Source organism: Branchiostoma lanceolatum, chromosome 11 (assembly GCF_035083965.1).
Source record: "Branchiostoma lanceolatum isolate klBraLanc5 chromosome 11, klBraLanc5.hap2, whole genome shotgun sequence".
Classification (NCBI taxonomy): domain Eukaryota; kingdom Metazoa; phylum Chordata; class Leptocardii; order Amphioxiformes; family Branchiostomatidae; genus Branchiostoma; species Branchiostoma lanceolatum.
Window position 1 is genome coordinate 14925779 of NC_089732.1, and position 19604 is coordinate 14945382.

Here is a 19604-nt window from a genome sequence, read left to right on the forward strand (position 1 = left end):
TGATAACCCCACCTTGTGACTTGAAATGGAACTTCAGCTGTGATCATCTCAAGGGCGATGTTTGAAATATGATTTTGTCTTGGCCCCGGATGTCGGGAGTAGTGGGTATGTATAATTAAATCTAATAGTGAGTTATGCCTAATTTGTATCAATACCAGGCATTCGTGGCACAGTAACAATGAAGAAAAACAACATATGAGCATTTTGATACCTAATATATTTCTTCTTCTGTTACTTTTGCAAGATACATTGTATCTACCAGCTTACTTTAGTTCTCCACCTAGACAATCGTAATTATACATTTAGCTCAAAAGACTGTGAAATTAGTTTTATCTAATACTGCATACTGCCTTTTACATTAGACTTATTTCTTAGCAATAGTTGGCATACGTTGTATCTTATACAATTGCTATGTAAAAAAAAGGATGATTATTATATACCCTTTGATGTTAAATATTAGACCAGTCCAGAAAATCAGCTGATCGCTTATCCATTCATCTAAAATTAGGTCACAGCGTATGATACCGAAGTGACCGAGCCATTCTATTTATGTATATATAAATAAATATGTATGTACTATGTACTACATGTATATTCTACTTTTCAAAGTAAAACTCTTAAGCCTTTAGTACTCTTACTGTCAATCTCTATAAGAGACATAGCTACATTGGTAGTTACTGCGTACAAAAAAATATATCAATTCTAAGTCTGTCTTTAGTGCATGTAACGCTTATGTCTGATTAACACTTATAGATATATACTCGTATGAGCCTAACGTACTTTCTCCACATATATGAATGCTCTTGGTATCATAGTTTTTAGAAGGTTTTCTACCAGCCCTAAGTATTCTAAAAAGCACACTTAAATAATAGCCATTTTTCTTTCTAATCAATCTAGGAAATCAGGAACTGACAACAGCTCATTATACTAGCAGTATGAAATTTTTCTGCATACACTCGTCTGTTGCATAGCAACGGTTTCCAAGCACTAATTAATGTTAACATTCCATATCCCTAACATTCCGCCAGCCTGGTCTCGAGTCGTGCTCTCAGTAGCTCCAGGGTGTCGCACAGGTGTTTGAATATGATGAAGTGACGGACTTGGCGTTGGTATGTGGTTTCCTCCGGGTCTACTGTCGTTTCCCCCAGTGGAATAATGGATTCGCCCAATTCCCCAGCCGCACGCAACTACCAATGGGAGAAGAACAAAAATGTCAAAATTAGAAAAGAAATTAATATCTTACGTGAAAAAATGGCAACACCACTTCCCATCCTACACCACTCTCTCAGCATATGGTCTCATTCCTGTATTACTCCGCGTGTATACTCCCAAAGAATCCGTCCAAAACCAATAACCGGGCATAAGAGGCGTGTGTTTAGGTGGATCATAAATTGCCTTTTATCGGCCTGAACTGATATAAGATATCTGATATCGTGCGGATAGTGGGTACTTGCTGTTTGAAATGCGATAAATATTGTTGTCACGGTTATATTTGGGTGAATCTTTTTTTTATTTCACGACGAATACGTGTGCTTCCAACAGAAAGTAAAACGACTCCATCATTTTTTTTTCTTCTAGATTTTCAGTCATAAAGTTGCGTATTTCAACGTTGATTCCAATGAAACAGCCTAACACAGGAATGAGACCTTAAGGGTAAACAAAATGGCAGCGCCCTTGGACGCGAACTAAACCAATATAGGTTTTGCTATCGCAAACTACTTCAAAAAAGTGATAACGAGTGTAGTTTGGTAGTTTAATTTATCATTACCAGTTGGGTTGCTTACCGTAATTTTTAGTTTGAGCAACATCTTTTTCAGGTGAATTCTGGTGTGGTTCATCGCCCCTTGCAAGTGGGGGCTATAGCTTTCCAGGCCGTGTGCTTCACCACTGACAGCTTGGAGGGTCCGGTTGTAATTGCCGAGAATTCGGAACAGGGGAACCAAGCCAATATCATCCTGGATAATACAAAATGTTTATGGTGCATTTAGAATGTAGGAAGCATGTACGTTAGCTGTTTGTATGTTCCCTCTATCATACTCTCTCCCTTACCCCCTCTCCCTCTCTATCTCTCCCTTACCCCTCTTTCTCCCTCTCTTTATCTTACTCTCTCCCTTACCCCCTCTCTCTCCCTCCCTATCTCTCCCTCCCTATCTCTCCCTTACCCCCTCTCTCTCTTACTCTCTCCCTTATCCCCCTCTCTCTCTCTCTCTCCCTCTCTTACTCTCTCCCCACCCTCCTAAAAGCAGGACCCCTATGGCTCGATTCGTTGGGTCGCTCGCGTAGGGGCCCTGCTCTTTAGCCTCGGTAGACACGGTTCTGGTGACGTCGCCACCAAAACAGCTTCAGCCAATCAGAGGGTTTGCTAAACCTCATCTATAGCAAAAGTGCAATGGATGCTGTGAAGCTATCAACCAATCATGTTACGTCTCACATCGTTACTTTAGGTTCAGAACAAATTAACCGCCAAATTGTGCCAAATAAGGATAGCTCATTAATCATTCATGAGCAACTGTCAGAAGCGTTGCCCGAACCGTGTCTACCGGGGCTCAAGAACAGGGCCCCTACGCGAGCGAGCCAACGAATCGAGCGATAGGGGTCCTGCTTTTAGGATGGTGTCTCTCCCTTACCCCCTCTCTCTCTTACTCTCTCTCTCTCTCAAAAGAGGCACGAAACTGACTTACCTCTAGTGGAGCGGGGAAACCGGGATCGTATGAATCATCTTGAAACACCTCTACTTTCTGTGAAACAAATCAAAACATAACAGATTATTTTACATTTCCGAGATTATTCTGATATGCGTAATTATCCTAAATCCGAAAGCCAAAATAGGACAGACTTGATTTAAAAGTAAGTTTATTGTAGTATGCGGGTTATGCAGAGGAACACACAGTAACGCTGGCCAAGGAAACGCGAACTAGATAGTTAGAAAAAACACATTGCAGCAATATCGAAGTGGCAGCCATGGAGTTTATACACTAAACTAAAGGTGGTCTTGAGGTAAGAGGTGTCAACTTAGAATCTAAAGGTCCTGGGTTCAAATCCCAAGGAGCCCCCAATGTTATTCCCCGTGGAGAGTACTTGATATCTATTTGGTTTTCTTGACTCCGTTGAAAATTAGCACCTAGCTTCAGTAAGGGATGTCCTCTCAGGTGGTACTAAACGCCGGAGGTCCCATTTGCGGTTTCAAGACCCCCCCCCCCCCCCCCCCCAGACAGTTCCCCCCGGGGGGAACGTCTTGGTGAAGATGATTCTCCCGTCTTGGTGAAGATGATTCTCCCGTCTTGGTGAAGATGATTCTCCCGTCTTGGTGAAGATGATTCTCCCCGGGTCGATTCCCCCCAGTCTTTTAGCCCCCCCCCCCCTCTAGATAGGGTTAAAAACAAACAAACAGACAAACAAACAAACAATATCGCAACAATTACTCACCATGATATTCAAAGTTCTGTTGGTCGGGATGATGGTTCTTATCGTTTTTTGAAGGTCTACTCTGAACCCATTCCTCTCGCAGGGGGCGTAGGGGTCCGCGTAGTGCACGAAGCGAGTCTGCCGGCCGGATAGCCGAGAGTCTCCGGCAGGATAAGCGGAGACGGTCCGCAGAAACCCCACAAAGAACAGCGTCAACAGCAGTAGAGTTACTGTCGACAAATGAAACGATGAGTCAATGTGATGCCATATTTCGACTGCCACAAGTCTCACGTACTGAATTTAGCTAATCATTACTTTTCAACTTTGACAATGTCGACATCCTCTTCTTGGCACCTATAGAATCAATTGTATCTTTTTAGCGAAGCTTCCGGAGCGAGCCTAATATTCCTTTTTTCCCAGCATTGTTTCTGAACAAAAATAGGACACAATCGAAATAATATAAATAATATTTCTGATAGCGTTTTATCCCGTTTAGCATTTAAGTCTCTTTCATTTCAACACCAAATATGTATGTAATTTCGTATTTTGACAATTTTTTTTTCAAACCGAACTTTGAAAATGAAATGAAATTAAAAACTTAATACAAGGTAATGCATCTGTAGGCACATAATGGACAGGAGCAGCTCAATAGCATGAATGAATACTGCAAAGCTAGTCTTGTGCTTAGGTTACTTTCTAGTCTTTCGCTGCTTGGGGTGGGGAGGGCTGTTAACTTAGAATCTAAAGTTTCCGAGTTCAAATGCCTACCAGATCAATTCCTTGTAACCAAACCGGTGTTTGCAAAACTAGTTTGTTACATCTCAGGGTGGTTTACGGAGTTTGCGAAACAGACAAACAAAATATACTGAAATTCGTTCGAAATCCATTTGAAATCTATGTTTACTAATAGGACGAGAGGGTAGCATATTTTGTTTGTAATTCACAGAGAATGATTTTATCTACGTCTCAAAAACAGGGCTATTCTAAGAACTACTACGGAATACAATCTACGCTTTTTGGGTTTGACTTCTTTTTGGGAAGCAGTTGAAGACAAAGTGTCCCACTTTTTTGTAATGGGTGGGTTTTGGGAGGTTAACAGGGTTCTAGTTTTCTTTTCGTCAGTAAACGTTTGGAAATTGTGGTAAGTTTTGGTAACTTCTTTAAAAAGCTCTTTTCTTTCCTGATCATTGAAGGGGCAGTTTGACATAAAATGTATTTCGTTTTTCACCGCTTTTGACATACAGTAGTTACAAAATATTTCCCCCACAGTTAACTTTTTGTACCGCCCTTTCTCAATTTCAAGAGGGTGGGAGCTAATTCCAATTTGCTGATTGCCAGCCTTAGCTCAAAGTTATCTAGTAACAGTAAATAATTTTCCATTGAGTATTTTTTACATATATCCTTATCTATCCTTACCTTTTGCTTGAGAAGACATCTTGCACCTTCAACACGGCGATATGTGGAGTAGACCAGGCTTCAATCAGACAAGGAACGTAGGTATATTCAGAGTTACCCTTGGATCGGACTGATTCGACACAGATCTTGCTGCTCGTTTTATAATACTCCCGTCTTTTGTTAAAGACTGACTCACCGATGTAGTCACCATGATGTTTTCCGATATCGATATTGGTAAAAATAAATATAGAGACCATTTTCCTGAAATTTCTTTAGTCATTTTTCATCCTACGTCATCGGCACATCCTTCTCTTTAACTAGACACCAAATTTAGATTTGTCTTATTCATCGAAGTAGTCAGGATTAGCTTTAAGGTTGCTAAATTAGGAGATGGTAAAAAAAGATTTCGTAGAATTTTTTCCGTCATTTCCCTGCTCATACGATTACCGCACCTTTCTCACATCCCTTCCCACGCAACGCGTCTGTAGTTTCCTGTAGTACCTGTGCGTTTGTAGTACCGCCTCTTGATTCCGCCAGGTAAATGACGTAACTATGTTTAGTAAACACATCTGTGAGTAACAGGTGTTAGAAATACGTGGCTATCAACAAAGCATCAACAAAACATCGTCTGAAAATAGCTTGCACGCGACCTCCAATGCCCCGGACACGCATTTTGTCGGTAGGCCGTGGGTTGGGCGGAATCAGGGCAGTTTTAGCCTACGTGATTCTCCTGTGTCGACTTTGTGAAAAGCAGGGTGCAGGCATATTCTGAATATGAACAGTATACCCATTTCTACACCTGGGTGGAGTGAGGAAAGCCGTGTAAAGTGCCTTTCCCAAGGGCACACCATCGGTGGCGTCAGGGGATTCGAACTCGGGACCGCTGGGTTCTTGGCTGAAGAACCTACCCTAGTTCCTGTAAGATAAAAGCTGTAAAGAGTTCAGACATGAAAATATGCATGTGAATGCTATATATTTTTAATTACATACTGTGCTTGCATATTTCTAGTCTCCAACAGTAACCGGAAGTATGTCAGAGGAAATTTCCCGCCAACATGTTAATTGGGAGAGGTAGGGGGAAAGCCGTGTGACGGAACTGAATGTGCAATACCTGACGGGGGTTTGGCGCCGATTCATGCTGCATGACCCTGCATTACCCCGATCCTATGTCCTTAGTCACAACTAGTGCTGCGTACCGGTACTGTACCGTACAAATTTACTAGGTACAGGTCCAAAATACCGGATCATGAAGTACCGGTGCTGTACCGATTTAAATTTACACCAAGCATGTGCTTATTTTGTGACTGATCTCCTGATGACGTCATGCAACACCAAACGTAACCAAAGTGACACATCAAACATTCAGGCAGGCCGGGAGTTTTGATAGCAAGACCAAGGGAGTTTGGCGAAGGAAACCTAGTTATGTTCTTTGAATAAAGATACTGACAAGTTGAAAACAGTTTATTTCTGTTTCTGTCATTATTGAAGAAGTTAAGAAAAACACATGTTAATTTTTCAAATTGTTCAGGTACAGGTACAAGTCCGGACCTGTACCTAAACCTCTGTACTGGTACCTGTACCTAGTTCGGCTCATTACGTAAAGTACAGTATGAAAGCATTTTTAATTGAAATGTTCTGTTAGTTAAAATCCTCCCACACCATAAAGTGTATAGGGCGGTGCCCATCCCCGTTTCATAGCTCTTGGCCACACTGTGGTGCAATCACTGCAGCAGGGGGCTAGTCCACTGGCAGTGGAGTGTGTTTAACTTCCATACTGTTTCAGAAGTATGTACCATTTTTATAGAGTCTTTGGTATGTTCTGTGCGTCAGTACAAATACTAAAGATCTTGACGTGTTAAGAGAAAAATGCCTCTGGGTGTTGATGTTTCACACCTCAAGCACGCTCTGAGACAAAAAAGAATGTGAACTTCGGTGGAATGTTCTCTTGTGTGATCGTGAAAACATCACCCCTGCCCTACTCTATGTTTTGCTCACGCCGTGTAACATTCCAAATTGGATTACTTGGCTGTCTGGGAATTACGTCACACCACGGGGTCTTGGGTAGGTCATGTCTTGTTTACCTGAACCTGTAAGAGGGTCTGCATGCCCCTTTTACGTAGAGCGTAATCGGCCGTTTTAATTTCACGTAGAGCGTAGCCGACCACTCCATAATTTAGCGTAGAGCGTAGGGGTGGGGGCTTTCTGAATTTAGCGTAGAGCGTAGGGAGGCTTTCTGAATTTGGCGTATTACCTATCCGGCCCTCCAAATTTAGCGTAGAGCGTTGTCGGGGATCCCCCCCCCCCCCATGCAGGCCCTCCTGTAAGCCAGGAGATAAGACAGCGAGGTGGAACTGTGCTGTTTTCTGCAAAATTGCGAACATCAAAAGGCTATCTTTGAGTCTTTATGTTTCTCAATAGGACATGCATGGGCTTTCGAGATTCTACTGCCTAGGAAATTCATGTCGTGTGTCCAATAACTGAAACAATTAGGGTCGGTAAGTAGCCTCCAAGTGTGCCTTTTTTTTGGGGGGGGGGTCTTTAAAACGCGCGCTCCTAACTGCTGGCCCGACGGATACTACCCTATAGAAGGGTGTGTTTGTATGTGTATGTATGTGTGTGCGTGTTTATGTATGTATGTGTGCGTGTGTATGTATGTGTTTGCGTGTGTGTGTCTTTGTATGTGTGTGTGTGTCCGTGTATGTATCCAACATTTTATGCAATACATTATATGACCGCAAGAGGGCTACCGGCGTCTGGATACTGTAACAAGATAGGTGAAGCAACTATCATGGGAACGATTGATTATGAAACTCCCTACCGTGCCAAAGTTGCTTCCATGACATAAAGCCCCCCTCTCACTGGGCCCGCGGCACGCTGGCGGCGTCGCTGCGTCCTAAACTGGATTTGTTTTACCTTTGACTTTATAATGAGAATATCATTCAAAACGTACGAGTATGACCAAAAAGACAACAAAACGCACAAAGATTCGTGCTTTGTCAATTCGATTGGCCGCAGCGACGCCGCCAGTGTGCCGCGGGTCCAGTGAGAGGAGGGCTTAACCGCCCTTTTGGCAATGTAGAGGGGTAATTTTAACACCCCCAGCAAATAAGGCACATTCTAAAGCTCTGTTTCCTATATTAAACGTATCACAATTGCGACAAGATTCACCCCCCCAATAAACTTGTGTCTTGTTTATGCCCTTGTAAAGTTAGTAGGAATACAAGTTAAGAAGAAACGCCAAAACTCTCGCGGGCACACAACGTAAGTTAATGTTAGAAGGCAATCAAGACGAACACAAACCAAAATGACAGCTGCGAATTCAAGAGAGTTTATTTTGCTAAGCTTGAGGTGACCAAATTATCTAAGCCCACGATCTAAGCCAATGGCTTCTTCGCTGGGGACGAGAGTGATAAGGGCATAAATACATGGCTAAACTACGTATGGCATGCATTATCAATTATCATATAAAAACATCATATTAGGTCTATTCTACCCTAGAATAAGAGGACACTTCAATGCAATAAACATTAGAGAAAGCCAGTTTTAGAAACAGTGACTGCTACGTATCATTTTTCATGTAGGTTCACCACAAAGAGGGCATGTCCAATCAAAAGTGCTCAAATCAAATATCAAAACAAGTAGTTCCCTTTTCCATTTTCCTTTCTCTTAGCACCCCGCACCAGGTGTAATATCACAATAGGTACATAGCAAAACTACGGATGACATGCATTACTAATTATCATCATATGTAACATAAGTGGCTTCGTCTAGGCTAAGCAGGCGATACAATGTAATAAGCATTAGAAGAAGTCAGTTGTAAATTATTAGGTAAATAACTACACAATACTCCTGATTCTTTCTGTAGGTGTGCTTCTGAAAGAATATGAACAAACGTGCTACAATATAAGAATAAAAAAACAGCTTCTGCTATACTGGTAACAGTGAGCATACACACGCATATAAAGGCTACAATGTCATAATCATTAGAAAAGTCGTAGATAAATTGATACAGTTCAGTACAGTACGCACACATAGTCAAGATCAACCGTGCTAAAACATAAGACCCAAAACAGCAGTTTTAGTCGCTACAGTGAGCTTGTTTGACTGAGTTCTTTTTTTCGTATGGATTCAAATAATCCAAAGTCCTGAACCTTGGCACTATGCCGATTTCTCTCCGGTGTGAGTCCGCGAGTGTTTCTTAAGATAATCGAGCCGAGCGAACTGCCTGCCGCACTCCTCACACCTGTGGGGTTTCTCCCCCGTGTGAGTCCGCTTGTGTTTCTTCAGATTACACAGCTCGCTGAACGGCTTGCTGCACTCCTCACACTTGTAGGGTTTTTCTCCCGTGTGCGTACGCATGTGAGTCTTTAGATTACCCAGCTGACTGAACTGTTTTCCACACTCCTCACACCTGTAGGGTTTCTCCCCCGTGTGAGTTCTCTTGTGTTCCTTCATATGTCCCAGCTCGTTAAACCGTCTGCCACACTCCTCACAACTGTACGGCTTCTCACCGGTGTGAGTCCTCATGTGAGTCTTCAGACTACCCGAATTGCTAAACCGTCTGCCGCACTCCTCACACCTGTACGGTTTCTCCCCTGTATGACTCCGCATGTGGACCTTCAATCCACTCAACTCAATGAACTGTTTGCCACACTTCTCACACCGGTAGGGTTTCTCCCCTGTGTGAGCACGCATCTTGTGAGTCTTCAGGCTGGACAGATGACGGAACTGTTCGTTGCAGTGCTCACACCTGTAGGGTTTCTCTCCTGTATGAGTCCGCATATGGATCTTCAGTCCACTCAGCTGACTGCACTGCATGCCGCACTCTTCACACTTGTACGGTTTCTCCCCGGTGTGAGTACGCATGTGAGTCTTTAGATGACCCGGCTCGCTGAACTGTTTGTTGCACTCCTCACACTGATATGTTTTCTCACCCGTGTGAGTCCTCACATGTGCCTTTAGATTACCCAGCTGGCTAAACTGCTTGCTACACTCCTCACACTGGTGGGGTTTCTCGCCGGTGTGAGTACGCATGTGTCTCTTTAGATGACTGAGCCCCCTGAACTGCCTGCTGCACTCCTCACAAGTGTAAGGTTTCTCGCCCGTGTGAGTTCTCATATGTGCCTTTAGATTACCCAGCTGGCTAAACCGCTTGCTACACTCCTCACACTTGTACGGCTTCTCACCGGTGTGAGTACGTATGTGTCTCTTCAGATGACTGAGCCCCCTGAACTGCCTGCTGCACTCCTCACATGTGTAAGGTTTCTCACCCGTGTGAGTCCTCATATATGCCTTTAGATTACCCAGCTGGCTAAACCGCTTGCTACACTCCTCACACTTGTAAGGTTCCTCACCGGTGTGAGTACGCATGTGAGTCTTTAGATGATCGAGCCCCCTGAACTGCCTGTTGCACTCCTCACAATTGTATGTTTTCTCACCCGTGTGAGTCCTCATATGTGCCTTTAGATTACCCAGCTGGCTGAACCGCTTGCTACACTCCTCACACTTGTAAGGTTCCTCACCGGTGTGAGTACGCATGTGTCTCTTCAGATGACTGAGCCCCCTGAACTGCCTGCTGCACTCGTCACAAGTGTAAGGATTCTCGCCCGTGTGAGTTCTCATATGTGCCTTTAGATTACCCGGCTGGCTAAACTGCTTGCTACACTCCTCACACTTGTACGGTTTCTCACCGGTGTGAGTACGCATGTGGGTCTTTAGATGATTGAGCCCCCTAAACTGCATGCTGCACTCCTCACAAGTATAAGGTTTCTCATCCGTGTGAGTCCTCATATGTGCCTTTAGATTACCCAACTTACTAAACCACTTGCTACACTCCTCACACTGGTGGAGTTTTTCACTGGTATGAGTACGCATGTGTCTCTTCAGATGACTTAGCTAATTGAACTGCCTGTCGCACTCCTCACAACTGTACGGTTTGTCAACAGTGTGAGTACGCACGTGAGTCTTCAGATTCCCTGACGTCGTGAACCGTTTGCTACACTGCTCACACCTGTAAGGTTTCTCACCTGTGTGAGTTTGCATATGAGATCTCAGCTGCCCTAGCTGATTAAACTGCTTACCGCACTCCTCACATCTGTACAGTTTCTCACCGGTGTGCAATCTCATATGAGTCTTCAGACTGCTAGACTGACTGAACTGCTTGTTGCATTTCTCACACCTGTATGGTGTCTCGCCTGTGTGAGTGCGCAGGTGACCCTTAAGATGACTCGGCAACTTGAACCTTTTCTTGCATTCCTCACATTGATACGGCTTCTGGTCGGTGTGGGTACGCATGTGAGGTGTTAGATGACCCGGCTGACTAAAACGGCGGTTGCATACCTTGCAGGCGTACGGTTTCTCACCAGTGTGACTTCGCATGTGTACCTTTAGAAGACTAGGTAGCTTGAAACGCTTCTTGCATGTCTCACACTGGTGTGGTTTTTCGTCGGTGTGAGAATTCTTCCCGGGTTCCTCCACTTCCTGCTCTGGAGTCGGGAGAGACGAAGATCCGGACGCCATCTTGTTTGCCAATAACTTATCCTGCTGAACAATCAATCAATCAGTCAATCAATCATTCAATTAATCAATCAAACTTTGTTGCACAATAATTACACCAGTGACGGAACTTTACTGACCTTGGCCAAATTCAAATTTTACTAAGGCGTAGCCGATATAAATAAGCTTATTGCAAGTTGCCGGGTAAGGGGAAAACCCTGTATAGGTACCCCTACCCGTATAGGTACCCGTATAGGTATACCGGTATACCCCATTTGGGGCCCCAACAGGAAACACGCTATGACGGCCGCCTTATGGGGCACCCAGAACTGCTGTTTTTTTTACGGTCTCCACATTGATATAAGTCACAAACAGTTGACTATACTCGGTCAGAAAATAGCTGAACAATCATATTTTACGATCTTTTTATTTTTATGAAGGAGGAAGTTTTGGAAAATACGGAATTTGCGAAGTTCATACGGAGCGCCTGTCAGAACGTGCGAGCACCGATCTCGGAGACCTTTCAACTAAACCCGTTCTGAAAAGAAAAAGAAAAACACTCAAACTATCAACCTTTCCGCTTTTCATTATCTTCAAATGCAATACTCATGATCTGTGTGGCTGGAGCTGCCAGTAAACCTGCGTAAAACCTACAGGAAACGCCCGGTTCTCGATGCACGGAAGGTCCGCCATGACACATGTGCGAACTAGCCGTTTAGACGGAAAGTAACCACTTATTACGACAAAAACATTACGGCCATTCGGCGTGATTTGTCTGAATATGCCGTGCTCGGTCTCTGTCTTTAGCGTGAGGCGTTTCCTGTAGGTTTTCCGTATTAAACCTTTCCAGAACGGGTTTTATATATCTACACCTACCTCGGCATTCCTTTTACATCTTCGGGTAAGTTCAAAACTGCCAGGAAATATTTAAAAAGCAGAGCAATGAGAGCACTGTTCAAACTCAAGGCTCTTCTCCTCTCTAGCAACGACATTTCAATCAATCTTGGAAAAAACTTATTAGATAAATTTGTCAAGCCCATCTGTATGTACAGCTCAGAGATTACGTGCTTTGACCGTTCTTCCAAAACTCTCAAAATTATTGCATCGCATACCTGCAACATCCGTGAATCTTCTCAAAATGTTCTTTCAACTTTACTAAAAATACTTTATATTCAAAATAACTTTCCTGCCACCATTCGAAAAACCACCACTTCTGAATCTGATAGTACTTATGTTGTATGTTTCGAAAGAAATACAGATAAAGAAATACTAATGCGTCATGCCAATAGCCAAACTCTACGAGAGAACGGTTTCCAAATCATAAACCTACATGCAAATCAACATATTCCAGAATTCTCTGTTAGGTTAAGGCAGCCCAGGCTCGAAAATTCGTGTTCGAGTTTGGCCGCGTGCCTGGCCAGCGGCGCGGCCGAACTCGAACACGGTTCGAAATGTTCCACTACGGAGCATTTCGGGGAGCGCAAGGTCTATTACACTACCCAATCATATATCTCATCTCAGGTGTACGTATAAGTACAAAATTGTTTTATAGGCCGTGATTTGGATTGTATTACATTCTAAATGTTTCAATCAAATGATTTGGAAGTTGTCTCCTCCACAAATGTTGCATGAGCCGCGCCGAGTCCTACTAGCGCTGTTATGACGGAGGTATTCCAAATAGAACGGGAGGTTCTATATGTTCGATAAGGTGTTCGAATGGAACGGCCGTTACGTCACAGGTGTTGGATTACGCGGGAGACAACGAGCTGCTTGTGTGGGATTTGGGTTATGACTTTTACGCAATTACGCGCAGCTCAAAACAACAGAATTCAGCTTTTGAGTAATGAAATGTAACTTATTATCCCTTTCTTATCAAAATTGTCCGAGGCTATTTTGCATAGATTTTACCTATTTTTTACTGGGGCGAATTTTCAATAAAAAATGACTCCAAAATAGCTGTTTCTGATGTTTCTGACCCAAAAAAACAATGTAATCGTCATTTTAAACAAAATAGCCTCGGACAAAAATAATTTGTATGGGGTTAGCTCTTTCCTTGCAAAATATTATGATGAAAGGTGGTGTTACCGCCTGCGCGCATAAATCCATAAAATACACGTTTTTTTAATCAAAATGTGTATTTCTAACCCAAAATCCAGCAGTAGAAAAACTTAAGTCACCTTTATTCAATGTGTTTAAAGTAGTTCTAAAACTGTGTGAAGTTTCATCGTGGTGCGACAAGGCTATCGATAGTTACAGAGTATAATCATATATGTACAGAATAATACTTCCTGGGCCGCCTTAACCCAACTGAGTTCGACATCATTGATATGCGTTTCCAAAAATTCCTGTAAGGTATATATGCCAAAGCCTCAAACGATGGTGTCAGAGGAGAAATGGGAACTTTCCCAACGATAATGGACGCAGAAATACAACTTGTAAAATTCTGGCATCGCTTAGTTCATTTACCCGAAGATACTTTACTCCGAGGTATACAATACTGTTCTTTTAGGAGAACATGATTGGATTGTCCGCGTGAAAAATATCCTCAACTACCACGGTTTTGGACTTATATGGCTGAACCCGAAGTCATACCATATAAATACAATCAACACTCAGCTACGACAACGTCTACAAGATACTATATTATTATACTTATAGAATTATAAGCAAGAAAATTACCTGTCAAACATTAAGAGCCTTGACGTACGTAGGGCAATCACAAAACTCAGAATTGGCTGTCATAAATTAAGTATAGAAACGGGGAGATTTCAAAAACTTCCTATCGACCAGAGGGTTTGCCCATTTTGTCCAGAGGTAAGTTGAAGACGAATATCACTTTTTAATTGTTTGTCCCAAATATTTTGATATACGTAATTTACCAGGATTTATCTCAATGGACTTGAATAGCAAATTTAAGTACATAATGACATGTGACAACCCATGCCTGGTGTACATTGGGAAATATATCAAAGAATACGTTGATGAAGATTAGACATCCAGGTAATAAGATACGCCAAAAAAGCAATTACTCAAACAACTGGATATGATTTTATCACCTTTTGCTTCAACCTTGTCTTGAGTTGTCTACTTTGCTTTCTATTGGACTATCTAAAAATGTGTCTTCTCTTTTTTTGCATATCAATTCATAGTTCGTGGTTATAAACCTGCTGTTCGACTGATCTTGCTCAAGCCTAGGTTACACATAGCCGAACATGGCTCCCGAACGCTAGCCGACTCGGGTCGGCGGTAGTTCGGGAGCAGTCTGACCAGTTTTTGGGCCACGCCTATCTTTGGCGCCGAACATGCGCCGATCATCTCCTAACCAGTACACGAATTACTCCCGAATGGGCCCCGAATGCTTTCTAGCTTACTCCCAACCATCCCGACCTCTAGCCGCAGACTGCCGAATCTCTCCTGACTAAACCCCGACCGATTGCAGACCCTCTCACGAATTTAAATGGACATATTCAGCGACTTTCAAAAGAGGGGTCATTTGCGGTTTTAATTAAAATAATCCATTCTATTATGTTGTTAACATCACCGAGAGATCGAATTCGGATCATGGCTAGCTTTAATACTGCTTTTAATGTTCTTCTTTGTTTTTGGTCGTGTGAAGGTCGGGGGTGATTCGCCCACGTTCCGATAGTAGTCACTTGGTTGAGAATTAGTTAGCAGAGATTTGTCTACGATCTTGGGGTGAGTTATGGGTAGGTTGGAAACTAGTTGGGAGTAAGTCAGTAGTGTTTCTGGCGTGGTTAAGGTTCTAATTTTACTACTGACTCAATCCCGAATACCAGCCGAGCACTAGCCGACCGCGCCGAACACCAGCCGAACACCAGCCGACCCATTTCAGACCCTACGTTTAGAGCCGAATGTTTTGAAATTTTCAAAATATTCGGCTGGCGCAGCCGACCACCAGCCGACTCAGCCGAACGCCAGCCGACTCGGCCGAACGCCAACCGAGCTAGCTCCCGAATCACTCCCGAATCACTCCAACCATGGTCGGGGGAGAGTCGGGTGGCCATGTTCGGCTATGTGTAATCTAGGCTTCACAGTCACTGACGAAAAGTAGTGGATGCTACTTGAAACGTCTGACCGTTTCCAAAATAATATCCAGTTGTTTGAGTAACTGTTTTTTTGGCATATCAAAGAATGTTTAGACGTAAGAAACTCCAATGATTGTAAAATCCTATTGTCATCCAATACTACAACACCATATTGTATATGATAGACTACTACAACATATTGTATAAGATAGACTACTACACAATATTGTATTAGATAGATTAGTTAGCCTGATAGAATGTTATCTATGTACCAGTGAATGCCATACTTTGTACCTTGTACAATTGTTGTGCAATAAAGTTATCTATATAGTTGAAAGTTCTCCGAGATCGGTGCTCGTACGTTCTGACAAGACGAACTTCGTAAATTCCGAATATTCCAAGCCTCCGTCCTTCATACTGAATCATAGAAATCAAAATATTGTAAAATATGATTGTTCAACTATTTTCTGACCGAGTATAGTCAACTGTTTGTGTCTTGTATCAATGTGGAGACCGTAAAAAACAGCCGTTCTGGGTGCCCCATATGACGACCGTCATAGCGTGTTTCCTGGCTTGTTGGGGCCCCAAATGGGGTATACATATACGGGTACATACACGGGTACGGGTTTTCCCCTTATCCGTTCTTGCCCGTAGTCTAATTGAAAGTACATGTATTAAAACGTGAAAGACAGACAGACAAGTGGTATCAATATAGCATGTGACTATTCTAGTTCAAATACTAACACTAAATTCTATCTTATTTGGGCTTGACTTCTCTTTCCGAGACAGTGGAAGACGAATGACCCCACTTGTTCTGTAATGTGTGGGTTTTGTGATTTTAACAGGATACATGTAGTAGTTTTCGTTTTGTCTGTAAACATGAAGAAATTTGGATGGAAGTTGGTGGCCTCTTTAAACAGCGCCTTTCTTTCTTGATCATAGAAGGGGCAACTTGAAATAAAATGTGTTTCGTCTTCCACCGTGTTTGACATGCAGTATTTACAAGTTCTTTCGCACACAGGTAGCTTTTTGTACCGCCCTCTCTCTATTTCAAGAGGATGGGCACTAATTCTAATTTGGCTAATTGCTGAGGGTATATTGAAATCATCTAGGTCTAGATATTTTTCCATGGATTATGATGGCTTGCATGACTTATAAAACCTTAGCTTCGTACTCGAATCTACGATTGGGCGTATTAGTTCATTGCACCCATGAATAATCGCGACAGTTTTCGTACGTATCGCTATACTAGTTAATTGTGAGAATCATGTCGACAGGGATATTGAATTAGATCTATTTACCAAGCCATCTTGTGTTTTTGTCTGCATTACATTTACATAAGGAATCTGTAGCGAAAGTCACATTATGCAGCTAACTGACGATAGCTCGTTTTCGATTCTGGCAAGAACTCATATGTTTTTTGATTGTTCTCATGTTTTTGTATTTGTAAACCTCGGCTCTGCTCCGTGAGGCGGTTGTGTAAAAAGGCGCATTTATACGCGAACTGGGAAAACTTCACAATTCAAAAATCGCACAGTCTGAAAACCGACGAAGTCCTATATATTATACACATTCTAGATTTGGACGCCTCTACTCAGTCTTCAAGAATTTTGATTGCACTACTTTATGTACCGCGTCATGATTCCGAGACAACTCGGCCCCTGGGACAACTCGGCCCTTAGCCATTCAGGACAACTCGGCACCAAGCTCAGGACAACTCGGCACCTATTACTCAGTGCATGATAAGTGTATTTGGGGCTCGAAGAATGACAATTCTACCGATCTGACAGGCTGATAAGTGGAACAAGAATTTTAAGAAACTAAACTCAGTCCATACATCAGCATTTTTGTATTTCCGTAAGTCTCAAACGTTACAAGACCGTCAAAAACATGTTGCGGGCCGGCGCGGCGACGCCATTTTGTTTGTTATTTTCGACGCCCTTTCAGTTTCACGAACTCGCTACGCTTATGTTCTGTTATGAAAGTGGTTATAACTTATTACCGATGAAACTAAATGTATAGCAGTTCATTATGTTTTGTTGGACATAGATTATAACAGTTTATGTATATAACATTATATGTAGGTTTTCAAAACGCGTCGAGACAACCGAGATGATAAAACTTCCTTATTCATATTCAAACTATCAAAGCGTTCCGGGGAAAATAACCTGCAGAATTTCACAATTTCCTCTCTTTTTTAGACGAAATGTTTGGCAGTTAAACATGTTTTATTCCTCACATAGATTTTGAAAAGTTCCTGTTCTGTTTGCTGATCTATGTCAGTTTTGGGGTTCGGTGCCGAGTTGTCCTGAGCTAGGTGCCGAGTTGTCCCGAATGGCTAGGGGCCGAGTTGTCCCAGGGGCTGAGTTGTCCTGATACCCCGCGTCATGGACCCGAGGGTCGCGGATTACTGTGTTCTGTCACCTCGTGACAGACCCTTCAAATATTGGGTACGGGACAATTCCACCCACACCACACAATGGCACATGCCAACGGATCCAACAAAGGTTTTGCTACGCAAACCTGTGAATAAAAACCGCCGCTTTAGACGTACAGTATTTACATATTCTTTGCGCACACTGGATATCTCTATAGTAGACCTCATACATATTCTAAGAATGGCCTTTTGTTGCTGCCCGTCCGACCAAGGGGGTTCCCACAACTCCTTTCACAATACACTGTGCTAAACTCAAATGGCATATCGCAACCGCTTTCATAGAGCTAAAGTCACATCTGTCGCTTGTTATCGTACTTTCCTACAAGACCAAGAAGATATCCACTCGCCCATACAAACAGCAACTCATATACATCTACGCAAGGAGCTTTAATAAATACTTGATCTGACCAAATCATCATAGAAGCGCGTATTCTAGGTAACAAATGTGTTGCATTTTTGATTGTACGTACCACGATTAAAATGTGAACTAGCGTCGAATACCTCGTACATTTGATCGTTTCCGTCACCGTCACAAAAAAAGTGGGACACTTCGTCTTCCACTGCTTCCAAAAAAGAAGTGAAACCCAAAAAAGCGTAGATTGTATTCCGTAGTAGTTCTTAGAATAGCCATGTGTTCTACTAGTCAACATTGTTAACTCGCACTATCTGTACAGTATACCCTTTCTATGTATTGTTTCATGTTGCAATTAGCCCTCATGCAAGAACTTGCAAATAAAACATTATTATTATAAAACCTCCTTGATTGAACGAAGCCATCCCCTTTAGTGCTTTAGACAATACTTTAGAAAAGAGCCTTAGAAAAGAGAAACTAGACAGCGTAAAACTATCCATAACTATTAGGCATTGACTAAACGTAGTAAAAGACAGCCTTACCTGTAGAGTTGTAGATATCAGGGGAGACACGGTGCTAATTTCTTGACCAATTGATTTGATCAAATCTCGAGCTCAAGACCGTGTGACCGGCCACAGCTTTAGACGGTTAGACAAGTGACGTAGTCTGCTGTCACCTGATTGGACCTGAATGGACCATCTGTCGATATTTTAAAGGCACCCAGAGCATTTGATGAGGCTTGAAAACTGGAAATATTCTAGTTGCTGTAATCTTAATAAAATTGACATTTAATGCCACTGTTTACCACATTTGCGTGCGGATTTCTTATCAAAAGTGCTCAAAAGCGGCACAAAAATAAGCTACATGGTGATCTTTTAGTTTCACGCGCCTAGTGTAAATAGACCGATACCATAGCCCCGCCCACCTCCGTCAAAACGTAGAAATGCAAAATCAAAACATAGAAATGCAAATATTTGACGGACATGCAGTCACTCTCTCATTGGTCGAACCGCTAATTGTGATGGACAGTTAGAATCAGTCTATTAGGGCTTGGATTTTCTATCAGTTCTCACCACACAACGACATCGTATCTTTGCTCCTTTATGTCGATATGTAATGGTATAACGTTAGTGTTATTGAAATATATAAACAGGAAATTCAAGATTACATATGTAAAAGAAAAATATCTAGACAAACAAAAATTTAACTATCGCCGGGCTATGACTAAACTCAGGATCATTGAAGTTGGTAGGTACAACCAGACTCTACCAAATAACAGAATGTGTACATTCTGTAACAATGGTTGTATAGAAGATGAAGTACATTTTATTTTATAATGCTCAGTAAACTCGTGTTCACATGTTTTATGTCTTCTAGAAACTACGATATGATTGAAAAACTATGTGGATTTGTGTACAAATGCTTCAAGAAGAGAGAACATCTCTGTAGATTTAGATGGAATATAGCACAATGT

The 19604-nt window shown here is 42.4% G+C and overlaps 2 protein-coding genes and 1 long non-coding RNA gene across 4 annotated transcripts; all 3 read right to left on the reverse strand.

Moving 5' to 3' along the window:
- Positions 1 to 229: 229 nt before the first annotated feature.
- On the reverse strand, positions 230 to 2739 carry LOC136444930 (uncharacterized). Its single transcript, XR_010757355.1, has 3 exons — positions 2682 to 2739; positions 1785 to 1955; positions 230 to 1187 (listed from the first exon to the last, which is right to left on the reverse strand). It is a non-coding gene; the product is annotated as an uncharacterized lncRNA (long non-coding RNA).
- A 5766-nt stretch (positions 2740 to 8505) lies between these two features.
- Positions 8506 to 10674, reverse strand: LOC136444920 (zinc finger protein 91-like). Its single transcript, XM_066442702.1, has one exon. The coding sequence runs from the start codon at positions 10672 to 10674 to the stop codon at positions 8959 to 8961; it is 1716 nt and encodes a 571-aa protein (XP_066298799.1). The 3' UTR covers positions 8506 to 8958.
- Positions 10675 to 10695: 21 nt separating this feature from the next.
- On the reverse strand, positions 10696 to 18771 carry LOC136444926 (zinc finger protein 723-like). 2 transcript variants are annotated; one of them, XM_066442712.1, is made up of 2 exons: positions 18673 to 18771; positions 10696 to 11340 (listed from the first exon to the last, which is right to left on the reverse strand). In XM_066442712.1, exon 2 carries the CDS (start codon positions 11317 to 11319, stop codon positions 10696 to 10698), a length of 624 nt encoding a protein of 207 aa, XP_066298809.1. In that variant the 5' UTR covers positions 11320 to 11340; positions 18673 to 18771. The 2 variants fall into 2 exon arrangements, with proteins under 2 accessions (XP_066298809.1, XP_066298808.1); XM_066442711.1 differs by having other exon boundaries at positions 10696 to 11343.
- Between the last annotated feature and the right edge of the window lie 833 nt (positions 18772 to 19604).